At 37.8% G+C, this 25,216-nt stretch overlaps 1 protein-coding gene across 5 annotated transcripts in view; it reads left to right on the forward strand.

Annotated features, from left to right (window-relative positions):
* Positions 1-22,452, forward strand: part of RPS6KA3 (ribosomal protein S6 kinase, 90kDa, polypeptide 3) — a 121,962-nt gene extending 99,510 nt beyond the window's left edge. Inside the window, exons 13-24 of one of the 5 annotated variants that reach the window (XM_006835584.1) lie at positions 644-732; positions 1,086-1,150; positions 1,231-1,333; positions 2,763-2,887; positions 5,287-5,409; positions 7,192-7,281; positions 12,763-12,921; positions 13,271-13,432; positions 16,260-16,336; positions 16,876-16,993; positions 20,742-20,882; positions 21,896-22,160. In XM_006835584.1, the coding sequence (XP_006835647.1) occupies positions 644-732; positions 1,086-1,150; positions 1,231-1,333; positions 2,763-2,887; positions 5,287-5,409; positions 7,192-7,281; positions 12,763-12,921; positions 13,271-13,432; positions 16,260-16,336; positions 16,876-16,993; positions 20,742-20,882; positions 21,896-22,018 (1,375 nt within the window). In that variant the 3' untranslated portion in view covers positions 22,019-22,160. Of the gene's footprint in view, positions 1-643; positions 733-1,085; positions 1,151-1,230; positions 1,334-2,762; positions 2,888-5,283; positions 5,410-7,191; positions 7,282-12,762; positions 12,922-13,270; positions 13,433-16,259; positions 16,337-16,875; positions 16,994-20,741; positions 20,883-21,895 lie in introns of all 5 variants that reach the window. The other 4 variants (XM_006835586.1, XM_006835582.1, XM_006835583.1 and 1 more) reach the window with 4 other exon arrangements.
* Positions 22,453-25,216: the final 2,764 nt, after the last annotated feature.

Consider the following 25,216-nt stretch of genomic DNA (forward strand, 5'->3'; position numbering starts at 1 on the left):
GATTACCCCTTTTGAGCAAGGATGGTGAAGACTTTTATCTGATGTACTTTGAACATGTTCTCAGGAGGGACCAGTTCCTAGAGGTCATCGTCAATACTTGGTAACTAAAGGGTCAGCAAAAAAGAGCAAGAGCCTCAATGAGATGGATTGACATAGTGACTGCAACAAGTGGGCTTAAACATACAAACGATTGTGAGGATGGCACAAGACCAGGCAATGTTTTGTTCTCTTGTACCATGTGGTCTCTATGAATCAGTGATACTTAACAACAACAGGGATGAGGGAAGGGAAAGAGGTGGGTGTGGTCTTAAAGTAGTGAACTGTTCAATATCTTGACTGTGATGGTGGATATAAGAACCTTCATTTGGTAAAATTGCATAGAACTAAACACACACACATATTAGAATGAAAACTGGGGCCTTCTGAATGAGATAAGTGAGTTATCAATGTCAGTATCCTTGTGGTATTGTACAAAAGTTCTGTAAGCTGTTGACTATTGGGGAAAATGGGTAAAGAGCATAACATGATCTGTATTTCTTACAAATAGGTGTGCATCTATAATTAACTAAAAAAATTAATGTTTAGAATAAAACCTTAGATGTCTCCAGAAATTAAAATCATGTATTATGGGTTTATTATTTAGAGCCAAACTTGGGATGCCACAGTTTTTGAGTCCTGAAGCCCAGAGTCTTTTACGAATGCTTTTCAAACGAAATCCTGCTAATAGATTAGGTAATTAATTTAATTACTTTGTGTTTTTTATCTGTGTGTTTGTTAATGAGTGTGTGTTATTTGGTGGTGAGGAGGATTGTTGGAGGATTGTTGTTGCTGTTGTTAAGTGCCATGGAGTCAGTTCCAACTCATAGCAACCCTATACAGGGTTTCTGAGGCTGTAAATTTTTACGGGAGTAGAACACCTCATCTTTCTCCCACAGTACCGCTGGTAGTTTCGAACTGCTGACCTTGCGGTTGGCAGCCCAACTCGTAACCACTATGCTACCAGAGATAGATACTTGTTTTTGTTGTGGGGTTATAAAATACTGAAATAAAATTCCCATTAGTCACAACGACTTCACTTTTGATAGGTGCAGGGCCAGATGGAGTTGAAGAAATTAAGAGACATTCATTTTTCTCAACGATAGACTGGAATGTAAGTATAGGCTGAAAACTTGCTCAAAATATATTTTTTTTTATAGTTAGCACACATACAAGTCTCTTTTTTGTTTCCAGAAATTGTACAGAAGAGAAATTCACCCACCTTTTAAACCTGCCACTGGTAGGCCTGAAGATACATTCTATTTTGATCCTGAATTTACTGCAAAAACTCCCAAAGGTAAAGAGAAACCATGAAAATCCAAATATAAGACAGTATTTTTTTTTCTTGTGATAGGTCAGAAAATCTTTTCCAATAAAACCATGCTATCTTTGCCTTTTAAAATTATTAAGCACATGTCTCTGCCACAATAATTATATTGTTATCAAATCCTTTTCAGTGTGTTGTAGGCACTAAGTCTTACAGTAAACTGTATTTTACCTTATTTTCCTTGTTTTTTGTTCATAACCTTACAGAGTATCAAAGAACCTTTTTACATGTTGATCTGTAGCATTTCAGATTCCATGTTTTCACTTTTACTTCCAAGGAGCAGCTGGTGAGCTTGAACCACTGACCTTGCAGTTCAACCGACTTTGCAATCTGATGCATTAATCCACAGTACCACAAACTTTAACACTATATAAGAAAAGCTATTTTATTTTGTATTTATTTACCTGTAAGATTTTACGTGATATGCTCTTCAGTATAAATTTGTAGTTGCCATCCAGTCAGTTCCAACTCATAGCAGCCCTATATGAGGCTTCTGAAGAGCAGCTAGTGAGTGTGAACTGCCAACCTTGTGGTTCAAACTGACCTTGTGATCTAATGGCAGGTGATATTTTGGAAGTAATTTTTTCAAATTGCAAACATAAATTTTAAGCTTTGTATGAGATGAGATAGCTTTCAAATTATACATATCCTAGGTCATAAATTTAGGATATGAAATTATATAAATAGTGATTTATAGGAAAATAGTCTTTCAAACATCACCATATATTAAATTAGTTGGTGTGTGTGATTTTGTCCACTTAGGTGTACCAAACCCAGGTTTATCATTCACAAAATAATAAGTAGAACATATATTTGCACTTACTTGAATGATATTTAAGCGCATCATCTAAACCTTGCTATTTGAAGCTTTCTAGCTCAAATTTAGACCAATACATGAACAAAACTTTATCAAGTAAATGCTTGACCAGTTACATTCATAGTACTGAAGACATAATACCTTTCTAATATATTTTCTCTAGATCAGCCTTGTGTCTTCCCCCACCTAGGAGCCATAGCATTATTAGGTTATCATTTAGAGCTGTACTGTTTAAATTTAAAATTCAGTTTCTCAGTCACACTAGCCATATTCAGCATTTCAAAACTCAGTAGCCACATGCCTGCTGACTACCAGGTAAAGGAAATTCCCATCATTGCAGAAAGTTTTATTGGTCAGCACTAGCGTACAGTAGCAGTAACCCAGTAATTAATTAGGTTTTTCTAGGCTCTGAGGTACTAGGGTGTTTAAACTTGGCCTTAGGAAATCTAGTAGCAAGAGGTATACACTAGGCGCTTGAAAAGTAGGATTCCAGAGTTAAGTGCGAAAGGTCATAATGGTTATAATTCTTAATTTAAATTACCTTTGAAAGGAGTTTTGTGAGTAATTTCTCATTCTTTTCAGATTCACCTGGCATTCCACCTAGTGCTAATGCACATCAGCTCTTTCGGGGATTTAGTTTCGTTGCAATCACTTCAGATGATGAAAGTCAAGCTATGCAGACAGTTGGTGTGCATTCCATTGTTCAGGTGAGTGAATGCCTAAGCAATTTTAAATTTTCAGTCTTACAAGATAATAGTTTATTGCAGGAACCGTTAGATTGTATCTATTGACCTTTTATACTATCCTTGCCAATTTAAAAGAGCAGCTTATAATAATAAATTCTGTGGTGTTAGAATTAAAATAAACTTTACTCTTAGAAATTCCTTTTGTTTTTCATTAGAAAGATGCCATTGACCCAAAGCCTGAATATCTATCTGACCAGAAAATAAAATTCTAAGAGAGTTGAAAATACATCACCATCCTGCTTCACCTCTCTCCTTTGCTTCAAAATGCTTTTCAGGTCTAGTTTGGGATTTTTTTCATCTTCTGCATTAGTCATTTCAGCTCTGATGGATTCGTTTCCTGATTCCCTGATGCTTTAAAACTTGCGTCAGAGGATTTTTTTTGTAAAAGGAAAGATAGTAGGCTTTGTGGATCATAGGCCCTCTGTTGCAGCTGTTCAACTCTACTACTCAACTCTGCCATTGTCTTAAAGAAGCAGACATAGACAATACATAAACAAATTGGCATGTCTGTGTGCCAATATCTCTTTGTTTACAAAAGCAGGCAGTAAGCCAAATTTCACCCTCAGGACATAGAGCGCCAACCCTTGCCTTATAAAAGAACTAAGAATATATAACTTTTGTGTGTCAATTGAGTAAAGGTTTACAGAACAGATCATCAATCCCACATTCAACAAATTATACACTTTATATCATTACAATGATTGCAATCCACTCCATGTACCATCAGTTAACAGTGTTTGCCTCTATTTACTCTTGTTTTTTGCCCTCACCCACCGTAACCATCATAGAATCTTTCATTTTGCAAGAACATCTTTACTTAACTTTTTACAACAGTGGTCTCACAATATTTGTTCACTCAGCATAATGTCCTCCTGGTTTGTATTATCTATTTCTGAAGTCTTAGTATTAATCTTCTGACTGTATAATTGCTGTTTTTTTGTATGGTTTCCAGTTTGTTTTTTGTTTTTTTATTTATTGTGTCAGTTTGTTCTTATATTATTTTCCCAAATTCTTCTTTGCTTTTATCAAGCTTTCTCTCAATTTGTTGAAAGTAGGTGCCTAAATAATATTCTTTTAAATTCCTTATCAAGTAGTTCGATTCCATTTCTGGTATTATATTTTCGGACTCTCTGTTGGTCACTAAGTGTTTAAGGCACTCTGTCTTATTTCTTTGTTTAAGCTGAAATGGTTCTCTCTAAGATAGTTGTGGTGTTGTACTTATATTTAATAGTTGATAGTGTTTTGGAGTGTTTTCCTGGTGTTTGTGATAGACACTGGAAGGAAGTCTGATCATAGTTTTCAGTTCATTGTTTGTGTAGCATAGTTCAGAGTGAGGTCACCACCACCTCCAGAAGGGTCCCAGATAGATGCTACGCAGAAGAGGGTGCCACTGGCTGCTGCTGATGGGGGAGCTGGCCCCACCTCGACTACCAGGCAAAGAGAACAAGGAAAGACTGTACTCACCTTGTCTGCTACTTGTATCCCGGCCCTGTGCCCACAGGCCAGTGTATCAGCAACTGCTTGCAAAAGCTTAAGATGACCAGCAGCTCCACACCAGCTGATAACCCACCTGTTTTTCTTCTCTCGCGCTTGTCCTCCCTGCTACACAGTGTCTCTGCCTACTCTGCCATCTTGCTCCGACTCCCCTGAATGGCCTATTTATTATTATACATTTTACTGTTGTTGTTGTTAGGTGCCATCGAGTCGGTACCGACCCATAGAGACCTTATGCACAGCAGAACCAAATGCTGCCTGCCCAATCCTGGGCCAACTTTTCACTATTGTTGCCACACTTGAGTCCATCGATGCTGCCACTTAGCCAATCCATCTCGTTGGAGGTCTTCCTCTTTTTCTCTGACCCTCCACCTTACCAAACATGATATCCTTCTCCAGCGACTGGTCCCTCCCGACAATATGTCCAAAGTATGAGAGATGAAGTTTGGCCATCTTAGCCTCCAAGGAGCACTCTGGCTGCACTTCTTCCAAAATGGATCTGTTAGTTCTTTTGGCAGCCCATGGCACTTTCAGTATTCTCCCCCAACACCATAACTCAAAAGCATCAATTCTTTTATGGTCCTCCTTATTCACTGTCCAGCTTTCACATGCATATGAGGTGATTGAAAATACCATGACTTGGGTTAGGCACACCTTAGTCCTCAAGCTGACATCTTTGCTCTTCAACAGACACTTCTAAAATAAGTAGTTGTAGAAGAATAAAGATTCGTTTTTATTTTTATCAATACATGTTTGTATTGATATTTAACATCAACAGTGCATATTGAGTAGCCTATTCCCCTATTTTGAAGTGCATCAAAGTCATTACTGAATGATTTGTCTGTCTATTTATTTGTTTGTAGCAGTTGCACAGAAACAGTATTCAGTTTACTGATGGATATGAAGTAAAAGAAGATATTGGAGTTGGCTCCTATTCTGTTTGCAAGAGATGTATACATAAAGCCACAAATATGGAGTTTGCAGTGAAGGTAAATATTTTTAGATTAAAAAATCCAAGTCTAATAGTTCTTATCCATGCATGTCAGTATCATTTAAAAGTTATAGTCTACCTCTTCGGTAAATGTGCATTTTGTTATAAAAAATTAAGGTAAATATCTGGCTAGTTATTTTCTAAAATCTTACCTGGAGCCATGGATTGCCCTGTGAGGTTAAATTAAAGTTAATTCATCCAGTTTGCCTGTGCAATACCAACTTAGCCCTGACAGCGATTTCTTTATACTTCCCTTTTTACAGTGGGTTAAGCATTGGACTAACAGAAAGATCAGCATTTTGAACCACCTCCCCACCCCACCCCCCACCCCCAGGTGCTCCATAGGAGAAAGATGAGGCAGTCTGCTTTCAGAAAGATTCACAGCCTCAGAAACCCTTTGGGGCAGTTGGGGTTGACTTGATGGCCCAGAGTTTGGTTTGATTTGGATATTCTGTTTAGCTATTCTTTACATCACAGTGGACACTTTTATCTTCTCTGTTCTCCAAATACAGAACTGATCTATGACTGAATCCATCTCAGTTAGAAAATTGAGCATGCAAGTGCTTTCCTACTTTGAGAGTACAAATTCTCTCCTAGATTGTTAGAGTGCATAAATATATTTATTGCATGTATTTTTAAGATGTTTTTAAACTGCAAATATAAAGACCAGAAAATTCATTTCAAACTATCCTTTGGATAAAATTAAAGCAAAAGTTGTCTTTTTTGTTTTCCTGGTTTTTAATATGTTGCTTTAAAATGCTATCAAGTCTGTTCCGACTTATAGGGACTCTGTATAGGGTTTCCAAGAAGTGGCTAATGGATTTGAACCACCAATCTCATGGGCAATCAGTGTTGATCCTACAGCGCCATACATTAGTAGAGTAAAACATTTTTTAAGAAGCAGTTGATATGAATTGTTAGAAACTTATATTATCATATTAAAGGGCTTTGTTTTAATAAACTTAATTCCAGATAAATAAAATTGTAGGTATGGTTTTCTGCATAGCTTTCTGACTAGCTTCAAAAATAAGCTTGTTCTGCTTACCTATCAATTTTTATAAGTAGCTTACAACTAATGGCATACTCCATTTAAGGTTTTTATTAAAGGACATAAAGTTAATTCAATAAACAGATGCTGCTGTTAAGGATGCCTGATAGCGTAGTGGATTGCAAGCTGGGTTGCTAACTACATGGTCAGCAGTTCAAATCTACCAGTCATTCCATGGGAGAAAGATAAGGCTATTTGCTCTTGTAAAGATTTGCAGCCTTGGAAACCGTATTCCCTATACAGGCTCGTTATGCTTGTGAACTGGCTCAGTGGCATACAAACACCACCACTGGTGATATTATTGATTGATGCACCTACCTCTTAATTGTCTGTATTGAGTTCGAAGGTGATTGGCTCTGTAAATGTTCTAGACATTGAGGGATGGAAGAAAGATATGTTAACTGTTTTCTTGGTTAACAATTATTTAGGCTTTTTACTTCCAGGATAATCCTAAACTTGTATAAACTTGTATCAGAGAAACCTCATAGGAATGTGACTCATGAGGTAGAATTGACACTACAACCTTGCCAGCTGTATCAAGGCTGATTTTCCCATTTTGATTAAGCAGTCTGGCCAGGTACTAGAATAAAACTGGCTGATAAATGTTTGATATATACTATATTTATAGAAGATAATTCCTTAATTCTGTAACTTAAATTCTTAAGGTTTATAACTGTATAGTTTATACGATTTTGTTATACATGTTATTGATGCATTTGTTACACATTTTAGATTATTGATAAAGGCAAGAGAGACCCAACAGAAGAAATTGAAATCCTTCTTCGTTATGGACAGCATCCAAACATCATAACTCTAAAGGATGTAAGTAGATTATCTAATGTAGATATTGAATTACTTGTCTCACATTTGGAATGTTTCCAAATAATTGTATCAGCAAAGAACCTTGATATCATTAAGTTTAAAAAGTAGATTTTAGAACAGTGTATACAGCATAATTGAATTTATAAAGAAAATTACATTGATGTATACTTTAAGAAAATTATGTCCATCATTACTGCTATTAGTATCTGTATTGAACATTTGGGGATTAAGTAACATTAAGGATTCCCTCCCCAATCTGCTTCCCATAGTCTGCCTGAGAGATCTCACACTTTCATCTAACCATGTTGCTGCACTTCCTGAAATTCCTACCCCCAGAATCTCTCAGCCCTGCCTCCTCTGTAGTGGTTTTCACTTCTTTACATACCCTGTGTTCCAGCCATACTGAACTTGTAGTTAATTTGTATGTCTTTTCATGCTGCTGTGTCTTTTTTTTTTTTCAATGCTTTATTGTGAATTGTGTGATAGTTCACATGGGAGGACATCAGCTTCACATTGGTCCCGCCGCACATCGTTTCCTTGCCATGGTCACAATCCCCTCCATGCATCATTGACCAACCAAAGGGTACACCCGCAAGCCTGCCCCCCTGTCGTCTGCACACCGCCCCTCTCCCTTAACAGGTCCAAAGTCTCCGCTGCTCCATCTCCCCACGTCATCATCTCTGCCTCCATCCCTGGCATCACTGCTTCTCTGGGTAGGGTTCCATTCTCTGCTCTTCTCCTTCGATGATCCCAGGGACCTCCGCTCCTAGACTGTAAGGTTAATCACTCCCCTCTCTTTGCCCCAAAACGTCCACCTTCACATTTCCAGCCCTTACAATCACTCCTGAAAACAATTATTTGCTATTGCATTGCAAGGGACCTATCTGCATCTCCTTTTATCAGCCCTGACTAGGCAGAATGGATACCTCTCAGTGGAGATTCCACCTTTCTCCACACCCTCTGGATCTAGGTTCCCTCTTGAAAGCTTGTAAGCCAGTCATTTCTTGCCTCTGTAGCACCCGCCCTGCGCCCCATTCTGGATAGCCAGTGTCCAAACTGCCCATCCCTGTCCTCTCTGTGTGCAGTGGAGATTGGAATGATCCTCGCTGTGAAGATTTGTTCACTCTTTTGAGCTATTGCTTCCATAGGTGTGTGTCAAGATCATCAAATTGTGTCAGATTCTTCTTTTTTTCCCTTCTTCTTTCTTCTTCTGTTTGAGCTCTGATCATCTAGCTGGCCAGGTCAAGTGGGTATTATCTGCAAGTGTGTGCTATGTCTTTGAATTTATGGCCACCTTGATGGGTGAGCAAGGAGCCCTGGTGATATTGTGGGGTAAGCTTTGGGCTCCTAACCATAAGGTTGGCTGTTCAAATCCACTAGCCACTCCATGGGAAAAAGATGAGACTGTCTACTTCTGTAAAGATTGACAGTCTCAGAAACCTACATAAGGTCACTATGTGTCCAAATTGATTTGATGGCAGTGGATTTTGTTTTTGTTTAGTTGGCTTGTGTGTGTGTGTGTGCTTTATTTTGTTTTGTTGATGTTGACTGAAAGCATCCTTTTTTGTTGTTTTCTAAGCCACAAACTACAACACTTTGCTGAGACACTGCTTCTTTCAGGAAGCCTGCCCTGCCCATCTCCACTCGTAGTACAAGTGAGGTGTCCTTTTCCTGGGCTGCCCCTCATTGGTTTTTATAGTACCTGAGCTTATTGTAAGGCAGTTAGTTCCCCACTTGCTGATAGTGTTCAAACAGGCTAAGACAGAGGGCCTTCTAAGATATCTATTACCTCTGAGATTTTGTGATGTCAAAACTAAAATTCCTCAAATTAATTTATCACTACTCAATATTAGAAGCTTGGAGCTTAGTCCCATTTCTGTGAAACTGTTTAAAGTGCATCTTTAATTAACAGAACTTCAAAGAAACCAAGTAAATTAAAAAGGAAATGGAGAAAACACTGCCTTTCAGCCTTACCTTGAAAACTCTATAAGCTGTCACTATTTTGTTTTGTTTTTCAGTCTGTACTACTTCCTCCATTTCAGATTCCAGTACCTATGACATTTTCCCCAGATGTTTTTTATGACAATGTATCTTACATTTTATTACTCTTACTTATTTTATGTATCTATTTCTCCCCCCTAGAATATAAATTCTTTGAGGGCAGTCACCAGGTTTTATCTGTACTTGGGGACCCAGCCTCTGGTATAGTACCTAGTACCTTTTATAGTTCCCAGTAACTCTTTTGTTGTTGTTAGGTGTCATCAAGTTAGTACCAACTCATAGCAACCCACTGCACAACAGAACGAAATACTACCCGTTCCTGGACCAACGTCACAATCGTTGCTATGTTTAAACTGTGCCGTCCATCTCCCTAGGGGGAGGGTGTCTTTTTTCTCCAACCCTCTACTTTACCAAACATGATATCCTTCTCCAGTGACTGGTCCCACCTCACAGTATGTCCAAAGTATGAGAGGCGAAGCTTAGCCATCCTGGCCTCCAAGGAGCACTCTGGCTGCACTTCTTCCAAAACAGATCTATTGGTTCTTTTGGCAGTCCATGGCACTTTTATTATTCTCCTCCAACACCACAATTCAAAGGCATCAATTCTTCTACGATCTTCCTTATTCACTGTCCAGCTTTCACATCCATATGAGGTTATTGAAAATACCATGGCTTGGGTCAGGCGCACCTTAGTCCTCAAGGTGACATCTTTGCAGCAGATTTGCCTAATGCAATACGTCGTCTAGTCTCTTGACTGCTGCTTCCGTGTATGTTGATAGTTGATCCAAGAAGAATGAAGCCCTTGACAACTTCAATCTTTTCTCTGTTGATAAGAATGTTGTTTATTGTATATTATATGAGTTATTTATTGGTCCTGTGGTGAGGACTTTTTTCTTTTGTTTGGGATATAACCCATATCGAAGACTGTGGTCTTTGATCTTCTAAGTCCTCTTCACTTTCAGCAAGCAAAATTGTATCATCTGCATATTGCAAGTTGTTAATGAGTTTTCCTCCTAACATGATGCCACATTTTTCTTTATATAATCCAGTTTCTTGTATTATTTGCTGAGTGTACAGGTTGAATAAGTATGGTGAAAGAATACAACCCTGGCACACACTTTTCCTAATTTTAAACCATTCAGTGTTCCCATGTTCTTTTCGAACATCTGCCTTTTGGTCTATGTACAGTTTCCTCATAAGCCACAATTAAGTGTTCCGGAATACTCAAAACCTCATAGTGTTGTCCATAGCTTATCATGATCCACACAATCAAAAGCCTTTGTGTTGTCAATAAAGCACAGGTAAACATTTTTCTGGTATTCTCTGCTTTTAACCAAGATCTGTCTGTCATCAGCAATGATATATCCCTTATTCCACATCCTCTTCTGAATCCAGCTTGAACCTCTGGTAGTTCTGTGTCAGTGTATGCTTGCAGCCATTTTTTGCATTATCTTTAGTAAACTTTACTCCTCATTGGACTTCAGTGATATTATCTGATAATTTCCACATTCCATTGGGTCACCTCACTTTGGAATGGATACAAATACAGATTTCTTCCAGTCAGTTGGCTTCCAGGTAGTTGTTTTCCAAATTTCTTGGCATAGATGAGTGAGTGCCTCCAGTGCCACATCACTTTGTTGAAAGGTTTCAGTTTGTATTCCATCAATTCCCAGTGCCTTGTTCTTTGCCAGTTACTTCAGTACATCTTGGACTTTTTCCTTCAGTATCATCGGCTCTGGCTCTACATCATATGCTACCTCTTGAAATGGTTGAACATCGACCATTTCTTTTTGATACAGTGACTCTGCATATTCCTTCCATCTTCTTTTTATGCCTTCTTCATCATTCAGTATTTTGCCCATAGAATCCTTCAATACCACTAATACAGTTTTGAATTTTTTCTTCAGTTTCTTCATCTTGAGAAATGCTTAAGTGTGTTCTTCCCTTTTGGTTTTCTAACTCCAGGTCTTTGCAGATTTCATTGTAATATTTGACATTGTCTTCTCGAGTTGACCTTTGAAATGTTCTGTTCAGCTCTTAATCCTCCTCACGTCATCCATTTGCTATAGCATCTCTATACTGGAGAACAAGTTTCAGCGTATATTCTGACATCCATTTTGACGTTTTCCACCTCTCTTGTCTTCTCATAGACACTTTGCTTCTTCCTGTATGATGTTCTTGATGTCATCCCACAACTTTTCTGGTCTTCAGTCTTTAGTGTGTAATGCATCCAATCTGTTCTTGGGATGATCTCTAAATTCAGGTGGGATATATTCAAGGTCATATTTTGGCTCTCGTGGACTTGTTTAAATTTCTTCAGCTTCAGCCTGAATTGTATATGAGCAATTAATGGTCTGTTCCACAGTCTGCCCCTGGTATTTTTTTAGCTATGTAGTCAATTTGATTTCTGTGTATTCCATCTGGTGAGGTTCATGTGTATAGTCATCTTTTATGTTGTTTAAAAAAGATATTTGCAATGAAGAATTCATTGGTCTTGCAAAATTCTGTCATCCGATCTCCAACATTATTTCTATCACCAAGGCCATGTTTTCCAGCTACTGAACCTTCCTCTTTGTTTCCAACCTTTGTATTCCAATCGCTAGTAATGATCAATGCATCTTGATTACATGTTTGATCAATTTCAGACTGAAGAAGTTGATAGAATTCTTCAATTTCATCATCACTGGCTTTAATAACTCTATGTGGTGGTGGTTATTTGCTGTGGAGTCAATTCCGAATCATAGCGACCCTGTAAAGGGTTTCCAAGGCTGTAAACTTTACTACGGGAGCAGAAAGCCTCATCTTTATCCAGTGGAACAGCTGGTAGTTTCGAACTGCTGACCTTGTGGTTCATAGCCCAATTCGTAACCACTACGCTACCAGAGCTCCTTAGTGAGGGTTTAAAGGGGACTAAGTGTAATGAAAGGGTTATTTCATTTATTTATTGCCTGAAGTACCAAAATTGCAGTGAGTTACATGTTTCTTCATCCTGAGTCCACTGGTGTTTTCTGTGTAATTACATGAAACTTTGCTATTTTATCTTCCATTTTAGTACTGGGCCACAACGTGTCTCTCAGTTTGAGCAAAACCAGAATGAATCATTCGTATTGTATATATAAACATAAAAGTTCTGCCAGTGCAAAGGTTCCAGAAAAAGCACAGGAGTGTTGTGTCTTTGTATCAGATCCTACTGTCATGTGTGGATGCAAAAGAGATCAAGAAGGAAAATGAGTCCTAAAAGCAAAAAGTTCACTCCCAGTTCATAGTGACTTTGATTTCCTTGAATTAAGTTTCACAGAAAGAAAGGACAGGATGTGTTTTTAGACAATCTCTTTAATTTTGTATCTACCATTGATTGTGGTAGCTAAAATAATCTGTGAATATAAATGAATCTTAATTTCGCCTCCATATGTACTTTTCTTGTTTTGAAATTAATAAAAGTGCAAATGTTGTTTCACCTTTTAATATTTAATTTTATAGGTATATGATGATGGAAAATACGTATATGTAGTAACAGAACTGATGAAAGGGGGTGAATTGCTGGATAAAATTCTTAGACAGAAATTTTTCTCTGAACGAGAGGCCAGTGCTGTCCTGTTTACTATAACCAAAACTGTTGAATATCTTCATGCACAAGGGGTAAGTCTTTGTCTGTATTCTCTGTAGTGTCCGTAACTCCTTCTTGTAAGACCCTAGCACTTGATAGTCACTTAGTAAATATTTACTGAATGAATGAATAACCTGGAACTAGATACTACTGCTATTTGTATTTCTCCATAAACAGTTTCTCTGTAAACTTCTTTCTCCTTGCCACAGTTAAAAGATGAAGAGTTATGCTTACATTATTGACATTGTTTTTTCATTATCAGCATTTTATACTGTTGGGATTATTTAAAGATAAGCATTCATCATCTTGTTTAAGAGTATTGTTAAAGTTTTGGTCATGGATTGTATTGTTAATGTAATTCTTAATTGGTGTTCCCATTAGGTGGTTCACAGAGACTTGAAACCTAGCAACATTCTTTATGTGGATGAATCTGGTAATCCGGAATCTATTCGAATTTGTGATTTTGGTTTTGCAAAACAACTCAGAGCTGAAAATGGTCTTTTAATGACTCCTTGCTATACTGCAAATTTTGTTGCACCAGAGGTAATTGTGAGAATTTGCTTGCAATATTTCAGTATATGAAAACCCCCATTTGCTGTATTTAATATGGCATAATTAATATTACTTGATTAAAGATTTATTGAAAAAGTAGTCAGAAGAAAATTCTGACCCTTTGTTTTGGTAGTTTATTCTGTCACCAGTCCAGTCCTACCCATAATCCGTCTCTTGCCCTGACTTCTGTCAATGTGAATAATCACACTTGTGTAGTTCTGTTGTTGTTGTTGTTGTTGTTAAGGGCCATTGAGTCGGTGCTAACCCATAGTGGCCCTGTGTAGAGTTTCCAAGGAGCAGCTATAGCTGTCTTCTATCACTCCTTTCTTAATACCTTTTGTGTTTCTCTGGTTTTGTCACCATCTTCCTGGTCTAAAACTTCAGGGCAATTTCTTGTCTTCAGCTACATAACTATCTCTGTCATCTCCTAAAACCACTTCTGCCAATTGCTCTTCGTTCTTCTGTTCACAGAACTGCCATCTTAGCATATGCTTTTTCTCCTCACACCATAAATGACTGCTCTAAGCTACATGCAGATTTCTTCCCCCTTTTTGTTCTGTGGCCATTCTTGACTTAATAGGTACAAAGCTATAAAGTTTTCTTCAAGCAACTTCTTTCTTTTCCTAAGCAACTTTAATTCCCCGTTGTATTGTATGAAATTGAAAACCATTTGATTTGCTCTTAGGATTTCATGCTTTTTAAAATTATCACTATGTAAAACCAAAAAAAAAAATCTATTAAGATGATAACAATCAGAATAATCATTAACCCTAATATTGAGCTTATGTGCTGGGCACATATACTAGGTAATTTCATTGTCACCTCATCTAGTTTACATGTAACAATTTCTTCTCATTGTGAGTGTATGAGGGTGCATACCTTTTATTTGCCGTTTACAGGAAATTATGTATATTGTGTGAGAGGTATATAACTTGCCTGAGTCAGATCTTTATTTGTACCCTGTCCGAGTCATAAGTCTGTGCTTTTACACATGAGCTAGATATTTCACAAACACTGAGAAACATTGGTAATGTGACAGTTGAATTATAAAGTTGGATTATTCCTAATTTATTTTCCAAACTTCTTGTAATTTTGTTACTTTTTAGATATAAAATTCTGTTTCTTGTAAAAGCAACTTTGCCTTGATGGGGGGATCGCATTAGAGGGTCCAGGATAGAATGGGAGAAAATGTGGAACAATACTCAAAATAAGCTAATTAAAAGAAGACCAAGATTCCTAGTTAGAAAGAGACTAGAGGAATCTTAGACTATGACCCTCAACCACCCTTCAGGTCTGGAATGGAATTCGCTTGTGACCCAGTTTTTAGCCAAGCAGTGGATAGATTTCTAAGGGCAGACAACAGCACTAATAAGGCATGCTCACCATGGAATGGCCAATCATCCAAAGTCAAAAGGGCAACATTTTCCTAAGGACAAAGTTGAGAAGGGATAGGAAGGTGGGTGGAATGCAAACAGGAACCATAGGGATGAAGTGTGGGATAACTGTTGTTGCATGGAGGGGAATGTAATCATTGAGATGAAACATGTGTGATTTGTTGAATGTAAAACTGATGATCTGGTGTGTAAACCTTCACTCAATTCACAATAAAAAGCTTAAAAAAAAAAAGCAAAAAAACCCAGCAACTTAAATTTGCTCTTCTTCATATTAGTGGAATTAATGACGAGCAGATTTCTAACTTGAACTCTTTTCTCACAGTTGCCATTTAGTTGTCCACATTCAAACTCTGAAATCCTTCCTCCTTCTCCATCATTTCTCCATGGCCAGTCTTTCATCAAATTGTTCCCATTCTGACAACTAAGTTCTTTAGAACCCTTTCCCCTTATACATCCACTCTGCACTACATTCTTCCAGTTTTGTCTGCAGATAAGTTTTCTTCTTTTTCACATCCTGTGTGGTGCAGCTCCTCACAGTCTTCACAGTCTTCCATGTAGTTTGCTACAAATTGTCTCCTATTGGATGTCCTTGTTTACAGTCTCTTCTTTCCAGTAGTTTCTGTATACACTGAAAGTCACCTGCAGGAAAATAAAATGTAAATTGCTTAGCAAAGTATTTGTCAAAGCCCTTCATTCTTGACTGCTGATAACCTCTGCCTAGACCTCTGGCCTCATTGAACTTCTTGACTAGCACTAAACAGTTGAATAGCCTCTGCACTCTCCCACCTACTCCTCTTGCCTACTGAAGTCTTGATAGGTTCCATATGAGCAGGTTGCCCCCTAGCGTTTTCTCTCCCTGTATCAAGAAAAAGTTGCTTCCTCATCTTTATTCCCCCACCCCTTTTTTTTAGAGTGCCATTGAGTCAATTCTGACTCATAGCAGCCCTGTATAGGGTTTCCAAGGAGTGGCTGTTGTGTTTGAAACGCTAACCTTGGGGTTAGCAGTCCAGTACTTATCCTACAACACCACACCAGGACTCTTTAGCACTTAAGAACTAATTTTGTTGCAGTACATAGCACCTTGAATTATTCTTAACCTACTTCTGCTTTCAGTTCTTTTGCCATATACTGATTTTCTTAAGGGCAGGATCAGCTTTCTGTATTTGTCACAGTTTATGACTCATCATTAATGATGAAGTAACTCAAATTACGCACACACATATACTATTTTGCACATTTTAGTTTGTATGTAAGTTCATAGTTGTAAAGGTTCTATAGTAGAATTAATATATCACCTTATTTGTTATCCATGCTTTGTTGAAGTTTTTCTGAAATATATTGATTTGGGAGATAGAATTCCATTTGCAGCCTATTCAAGTCTATAACAAGCAGTCTTATGGGAATACTAATTTTTCCTTTTCTAGGTTTTAAAACGACAAGGCTATGATGCTGCTTGTGATATATGGAGTCTTGGTGTCCTCCTCTACACAATGCTTACCGGGTGAGTGTATGTATAACCATATATTGTAAGCTATTAGTCATCAATATTTTATTTAAATTATCTAGATAGTCTCATCCCGCTATTGTTACATCTTTTTTCTCTTGTGCTATGTAATCAATACAACTATAACTGTATCATTGATTTTCTAACATGTATTACTGATTCCCCCCGCCCCCATTTTATCCATTATGTGTTATATCAATATATATATATATATATATATATATATATATGTGGCACTGGGGGATGAGGTACTGCACAGAAAGGTTGGTTTGAAGTGCAAGGTCGTCGATTCAGACATACCAACCATTCCTCAGAAACTCTATACAGGGTTGATATGAGTCTGAACTGACCCTACAGAACTTAGCAACTAACAATAACATAGTACGGCATATCTTATTTATATTTTTATATCTTGAATTAATTTAGTAAATACTCTGAATTGTTCACAGTACTTTTGGGTACTGGATATAAACATAAAGACTAACAACCCAAAAAAAGAAATTTTCATCATTAACATTTTAATTTTATTTTATTAGTTACACCCCATTCGCAAATGGCCCTGATGATACCCCAGAGGAAATACTGGCTAGAATAGGTAGTGGAAAATTCTCACTCAGTGGTGGTTACTGGAATTCTGTCTCAGATACAGCAAAGGTAAGTTTGAATTCATTCCTATATAAGCTTTTGAGAAAAGAATTTTCTGTAACTCCTGGTGAAAGGAATAAATTCATTAAGAACTTTTGCTTGTAAAGTGCATTTTGAAGTGACATTACCAAATAACTTGAACTCAAAAATGGACCAATTGTTTTGTGTCCCAGAAGATAATTGACCTTATTGTTTATAGATCTAAAGCTATTTCTTATGAAAACATGATATTAATGGTGGCCATCTTTGCGCTTTACCTAACTTAATCCCATTTAATACTCATAATAACAATAAAAAAGTTTGGCATTATCTCCATTTTATATATGAAAACCAATAAAAATTAGTGACAGTTTTGCCTATGGCACTTCAAAATAAATACCTGATTCCAAATTAGTTTTCTCATTTATTTGCATTTCAGTATGCTTATTTGCATTGGAGAGAGATAGGTCAGGATAGGGAGGAAAGAAAAAAAGAGCAAAAGGAGCTGTATCCAGTTAACAGCCTGTCATAAGTTCTGCAGTTTTTATACCTATAAGTTTGGCTACTACATACAGTTAAGACTTTTGATTATAAGTATAATGTAATATCATGTTGTTGTTAGGTACCGTGGAGTCAGTACCGACTCATAACGACCCTGTACAGGATTTCCAAGCCTGTAAATCTTTACAGGAGCAGAAAGCCTCATCTTTCTTCTCCGGAACAGCTGGTAGTTTCGAATTGCTGACCTTGAGGTTTGCTGCCCGATTCGTAACCACTACACTACCAGAGTTCCTTGTGATATCATGATTGCTTACTAAATTGGGAGTGGGGAGGAGCTCTATAAATGTGAATGTCATTAGTGAAATGAGCCATATGTGACTTGGAGGAGAACCATTTATTGAGCACTTAGTGCCAAGTAATGCAGGAGAAAGATGAAGCTGTCTACAAAGATTTACAGTCTCAGAAATCCTATATAGGGTCGCTATGCATTGGAATTGACTCGATATTGGGTTATGTTTGGGCTTTTTTGTTTTGCTTTTACTATGCTAACACTTCTACCTCCATTGTTTTTTTCAGTCCTCAGTGACCTAATATTAGGGATATTATTTATCAGATTTTTTGAAATCCTAGATCATGAATTTTGGGAACTAAACTAGAGCACTTGTGGGTTTTAAGTCAAATGGTAGACAAAGTTCGGCAGAATGGAATTGGTAGTTTATTGACATAAAAGTAAGAGAAAAACAGATACCAAGCCTGTAGTCCACATTTCTACCTTGGTGATACCATTCACCAAGATATTGAATATAAAAGAGTGATGTTTTGGACATTATGGATGTGAAGAGCTTAGGTGATAATCTAAGAGATATCCATTAGGGCATCTTCTGAAGCGAGAAGTCTGGGGTGCAATTTGAATGTAGGGTTTTGTAGAATAATGCACTGGACCATAAGGTCAGTTTGAACTGCAAGGTCAGCATTTCAAATTCACCAGCTACTCCTTGGAAACCCTATACAGGATTGCTGTGAGTCAGAACTGACTGGAAGGCTTTTAGCAACAATAGCCTTGAGCCATGAATGAGATGATCTTGACAGGTTGATAAGAGAGCCAAGGAAGGAGTTCTAGGTAGCACACTGCCATATTTAGAAAAGGCACATCAAGAATAACCATTGATGAGAAGTGGTTCTATGTGACTTGGCCAGAAGTAATGTTGCTTCACACACAGATTTCATTAAAAGTATGATAAAAGTTTGTTGTGCCCTAGTTTTGCAACCCTTTATACGTTTTAAACACTTGTCTACTTTCAGAATTAGGAAGATGATTCCTGATTTTTTTTTAATTTATAATTTTATCCAGTAGATTATTATTTTTGCTGTTAGTGATAACTAACAGTAAGAAACCGTAAATATCTTGTAGCAGGGGAGTGCTTGGAACATCTCCCCCAATCCCAGTGTCCGTTCATCCATCCTCAAGGTTCTGTCAGTTCTTTCCCCTAAATACTTCACGTCCCTCCATTTTTCTCTGATACCTTTCCCTGAAGGAGCTCTGGTAGCATAGCTGGGTTACATGTTGGGCTACTCACCACAAAGTCACCAGCCACTCCACGAGAGAAAGATAAAGGCTTTTTGCTCCCATAAAGATTTATAGCCTTGAAAACCCTATACAGGGCCACTGGAAGTTGGAACTGTCTCGTCAGCACACCACTATGGCCACCCTTCCCCGGCACTATCATCTCTTCTAGTTTCCTAATTGGAATCTGCAGGTGTACTCCGACCAATCCAATTACATGTCCACCTTGCTAGTGTGATCACTCTAAAATAAAACCTTGTATCTATTTCTTGAAATGCTCCCTTACCTTCAGAGTAACTCCAGATTTGCTTTTCTGGCCTTCATACTCTGGTCCCTTCTCAGCTCACCCACTTTACCTGTTGCCACATTGTCCTTTACAGTTTGCGCTGCAGCCACATTGCACACCTTTCACTTTCTTAATTGTGACATGTTCTCTTACATCTGAAGGCTTTCTTCCAGACACATCTTTGTGCCTGAAACACTGTTTCCCCCTTCCCTTCTCTAAGCTCCTGCTTATCCTTCAAAGCACACCCTCCTCTTAAGAAGTCACTTCTAAGCCATCCCACTTATTCAGGTCAGGCAATTCTCTATATTCCTCCAGCTAACACTTGGTATTTCTTTATCCTATCAATAACTCATTATTTGTTTTATAATGGCTTCTGTGTTTTCCCTGCACTAGACTGGAAGCTTCATGAGGTCAGAGTTCATTTTTATCTTTCCCACTTCTAAATCTGCAGTGTCTAGCAGAATGCCTGGCCTTGAATGGCTACTCAGAAGATCAATTTTAAATAAAAAATTAAAAGGTGTGGTAGACGGTTTTCTGTGGGGATAGCTTTTGTGATGTATATCACAATTATGTTACCTTTTTGAGAAACTAAAAGCAGAAGTGTGGGAGGTATTTAGAGCCCTCCAATTAAACTCCTGGAGTCCTGGTGTGGCTCTGAGGGTTAATGCGCCAGACTGCAAAGCCATTTGAACTGCAAGATCAGTGGTTCAAGCTCACCAGCTGCTCCTTGGAAACCCTATACAGGGTCATTATTGGTCGGAATCGACTCAACAGCACTTAACAATTAAACTCCTATTTTTGAACATTTATGTTCTACTTTTCAGTATTGCTAACAGAACCCAAAAATGCTATTAAAACGCCTAAAGGTACATAAAATGTGATAAACCGACCATTTTTACTGCACCAAAATTACTGTTACTCAAAGGGGAGAACATAGAAACAGCAACACAACTACTGCTCACTTACCGACTATCTCTTTATCTAACATTTTGTACTTATGATAATAGTAATAAATCTAGTCAATTATTTTTTTGCACACTAATGACCTATAACTGGTAGTAACAATCACTGAGGTACAAGACAAGAGCAATACTGGCTATGAAGGTTAGGGTTATGTGTCAATTTGGCCATGATTCTCACTGGTTTGTCAGTTATGTAATGTTGCGGTCATCCTCCACTTTTACATAATGCCCATTTTCACACAATGACCTGGTCTATGGAACGTAACTATGTCAATAAGTCAGGAGTTGGGTGTATTAATTTTTACTAAATTATTATGTTTGCCAAATTACTTTGAGCCAAGATTTCTCTTACCAGGAAAAAAGTGTCATAAAAGTTAAGAAAGTGTGCTTAGCAGTATCGAGTGCCACAGGAAAACAGGCATACTAAAACATTTGTTGTTTTTTAAATTCCTGTGACCCTTACAGGACCTGGTGTCAAAGATGCTTCATGTAGACCCTCATCAGAGACTGACTGCTGCCCTTGTGCTCAGACATCCCTGGATTGTCCACTGGGACCAACTGCCACAATACCAACTCAACAGACAGGATGCACCCCACCTAGTTAAGGTTTGTGGTCCTGTTAAGTCATCATTGGCCAAATTCTCTAGGAAACACAGTCAGCATCTTCACAGACCATCGCCTTCTGTACAGATCTTTTGGGGGCTTCTCATACAGTGGGTGATAAAGAAAAGAAAATAGCTGCCTAAGCACCAGTAATAGAACTAGCTTAAGAAGGACTTTGCATTTATTTTAGACTATCGAAGTAGGGAAAGGGAGACCTGGTGTAACACAGTGGTTAAGTGCTCAATTACTAACCGAAAGGTCAGTGGTTGTAACCTACCAACTGCTCCTCAGGAGAAAGATGTATCAGTCTGCTTCCACAAAGATTGCAACCTTGGAAGCCCTATGGGTCAGTTCTACCTATGAGTTGAAATTGACTTATCAGCAATAGGTTTGGGTTTGGTTTTATAGGAGTAGGTAACCCACTGCCATTGAGTCAGTTCCGACTCATAGAAACCCTGTAGGACAGATCATTATAAGTAAGGATGGAGAAGCTTATGGTTTGCCTCAGTTTTCTTTACACTCTTCTTGGTTATGTACACCACAAAGCAACCTCCCTCAGGGCATCAGCAGTGACAGAGCATAGGTTCCAAAAGAGCAAGATTTGCTGCCTCTTATACTAAAGGGTTGCACAGAAGTAAAAAGAGTCCTGAAAACAAGAAGAACTGCTTATTCTGTGCCCACCCAGTCATTTCTCCTTCATTTCAACCTCCCACATTGGCCTCTGAAATTTTAGCACCATCCAAGGGTCTAACCCACTTTAGCCTCATCTATGGAGTCCTGGTGTGGTGCTGTGGGTTAATACGCCAGACTGCAAAGTCGTTTGAACTACAAGGTCAGTGGTTCAAACTCACCAGCTGTTCCTTGGAAACCCTATACAGGGTTAACTGTGGGTCGGAATTGACTCCACGGCACTTAACAAGAACAACAGCATAAATTTACATATGACTGAATTGTCTGAAATCTGTGTTTTGTATTTTGATTTTATGCAAATGTCTACCCTTTTTTCTTGTTTTTAGGGTGCCATGGCAGCTACCTATTCTGCTTTAAACCGTAATCAATCACCAGTTTTGGAACCAGTAGGCCGTTCTACTCTTGCTCAGAGGAGAGGTATTAAAAAAATCACCTCAACAGCTCTGTGAAGTGACCTCAGTGAGTTATTTGGTACCATGGTGTAAAGCTGATAGCACAAGTTCTGGCGACAGGTAGCACATATCCGAAAGACACCTGCAAGCACACACTGTCCCAGCTGGTACCCATAATGCTGCTGCTCCTGCTGCTGCTCCTGCTTTCGTCTCTTCTCGCTTTAAATGATTGTTAGCAAGTTAGATTTTCCTGGAGCTTCGGATGGAATGACAATGGAAACATGATGGAGATATATTCACTGAATCAGAAGAAAATGAGCATATGAATACCACCTAAAAAATACACTGAATAAAGTACTCTACACCATATAGCATTATTTTTATAGGAAATATTTTATGTCTCTTAAATATTCTTTGTTAGTTATAGGGATGGACAATTTATGTTAAGCACTTAGCTTAAACAATCTGTTTATATTAGCACTGTATCCTTTGTGCCATCCAACATTTTGTATGTTTTTGTAAACAGTTCATATACAGTACATTTCTGTACTGCTTTCTTTAATGTATACATGCCTTGTTTAACTTGGAAACTTATTATTAATCAATCGACTATTAAATCTGGTTAAATAGTTCACCTGGATTAGCAGTATTGTTGGACAGCCCTAAAAATGGCCAGATTGTGGAACAGCTGTTGAATGTAATATTTTCAAAATGTACATAATCTTTCCCCATGTCTGTTTCACTGGTTTGTGTGTGTGTTTGTTCCTTAAAGTCAGGTGCTCTGTGAGATTTAACCTAGAAAGCTGTAGGGGAGGGAAAGTCATGTGTGTGGCATGATATCAAAGGTACACCTATGAAGTTAGTCCGTAGACTTTGCATTTCCTTAGGGTTCTTTTTTTCCTTAACTATGGGAATTAGTCCTGTCACTTTTAATCATAAGTAGTATTCCTACTTAGTATTTGGCATATAATTTGAAAATTTGCCAACGTAGATCAAGAGCCTGTAAGAGTCATGATGAAGAGATTGGCAATGAAAATTTTCTCAACCAGTAATTGAGGTGCCATTGGGTAGTTCATGTTCAAGTAGATATTCTATATTAAACATTATTTTGAATGTAATAAATACCACACGCCTCTATATTAAATCTGATTTAAATTTCATTATTCTAGGAAATAAAACATTTTGATCACATAATATCTGTTCTAACCTGAAATCATAGGTAAGGTAGGTTAAGTGAATGTTCATTATTGAGTGCTTCCTGAATCCTTCCTGATGATTTATTACCATGTGATGCTTCTTCTGACTTCAGAATTATGTTTTCATAATGGTCATTGGGTCTTCTTAGATGACAGTATTCATTTTCTACATACAATTTGGTAGTTGCCATAACTTTATTTGATTAAAGAAATCTCTGTACCCATTATTACCTTTATTTTTTCCAAGTTGTTAGCCTATATACATCAGCATGTCATGTGAAAGACATAGCACGGAAAAACAGATTTCACTTAGCTCATCAAGAATGTGCCCAAGCAGGTCTCTTCATACATAGTCATGTACCTAAGCCATGTCCCATCATTCACCTTTTTTCCTGACAGAAGCTGTAAATCATCCCCCTTAGACTACAAAGCCAAAAGATTACTGTTTATCCAAGTGTTTTGGGAAGGCACTTGTCATTCCTGAATTTCTCCTCTATACAATTGGAAAGAAAGGGAAAATCTGTAATCTTCCTTTTGCCCAGGTGGCAAAAAAGAATTATTGCAGGGAAATAAAATTTTACATTTATCTTTCAGATTAAAAATGAGCCATTCGAAGAGGTAAGCTAGATAAAGTTTTTGACAGGTCTTTGAGCAGATGGATGCCAACTATTAAGCTGTTTTCTGTTGCCTGGAAAGGAAGCACACACACTGTACACACTCCCTTCAGTGTTTCAAACTATGGCCATCCAAAATTGTCACTTTTTAAATGTTAATATAACTCATGGCAAAAAAAAAAAAAATGTTTTCTGATTTTTTTAATTTACATTGATCTATTCCATAAGTGCTTTGTTGTATTGTCCATCATAATCTTTGAAAACTTGTACTAATCCTTATCACTTAATCTGGTCCAGCTTTCTCATATTGCATGTAAAGAACCTGGAACTCAAAATGAAGACTAGACTCTTAACTTTTCTTCATTTTTGCCCCCTCAATAACACTGATCTGCCTTCCTTTCATAGTACCACTCAACCACTATTTTGAGTTCCAGACTACATATTTCTTGGGGCCATCCTCAGCTGCTAAAATAATGCCAAATTAATGTTTTCAGACATATTGCCTACTGTATCGTAGTTAAGGTGTCACTTTTATTGAAGAAAAATTTATATATATTCACAAAAGTCAATTCTTGATATTGAAAAGCAGTTGAACGTATTTCATCTGTGGTCCTGATGTTCCCATTGCATTTGGTTTACAGTGCAACCAACTTAACCAACAAGGTTCTCCAAATGTAGTGCTTGTGATTGGTTAACCTTTCCAAAGTCCAATCATTCCATGCCCCTAGAATTGTGCTTCTGAGGCCCTTTCAGTCATCCACCCTTCATCAGTTGTTGCTTCCAGTTAATTGAGCTTCTCCCAAGAGGTCTCAGTTCTGTCTTATTAAAGATCTTCCACTGTGAAAGAAAGAACTAAATTACAAGGTCTCTTTTACAAACTTCCTCTTAATTTAAAAGTCAAAATGATAGATTGCATTTAACATTGCCAAGGCACATACTGGAATTTTTTTAATTGCACTACTATTAGTATAGTATTTTCTCTTTCATGTAATGATGCCTAAGGTAAGTGTTGGGTTTTTTTTTTTTTACACATTTTTTTCAGCTTCTTTGTTTTATAATGTCTATCTAAATACAATAGACAGATTTGATGACTCATTCACAAGCAACAGCAAAAGTTCAAAGGAAGATAATTTTGACAAGTCACAAAATGGAAATGTTTTGAGGCTGGGGTGTGAAAGAAGTGTATACAGAGGGAGTAGTGTGTATGCAACAGACTCCGCATTTCACATGCAGTGCTCTCCAAAGATTAGGGTTGTGTCAACCATCTCTGATTTGTTTTTTTAAGAATTGGTTGCTCTTGGGGCCTGGGAACATTGTGGGAATTGAAGCTGATCATTTAGCTGTGCCTTGCACTGTCAACCCCAGAAAGACTAAAGCAGGGCTGGGGAAGGGTTGGTGATGCAAAGGCTTCAAGAGTGGGCTAAGTAAGTTGAATAAGGAAGGGG

This window comes from Chrysochloris asiatica, unplaced genomic scaffold (genome assembly GCF_000296735.1).
Source record: "Chrysochloris asiatica unplaced genomic scaffold, ChrAsi1.0 scaffold00018, whole genome shotgun sequence".
Taxonomy (NCBI): domain Eukaryota; kingdom Metazoa; phylum Chordata; class Mammalia; order Afrosoricida; family Chrysochloridae; genus Chrysochloris; species Chrysochloris asiatica.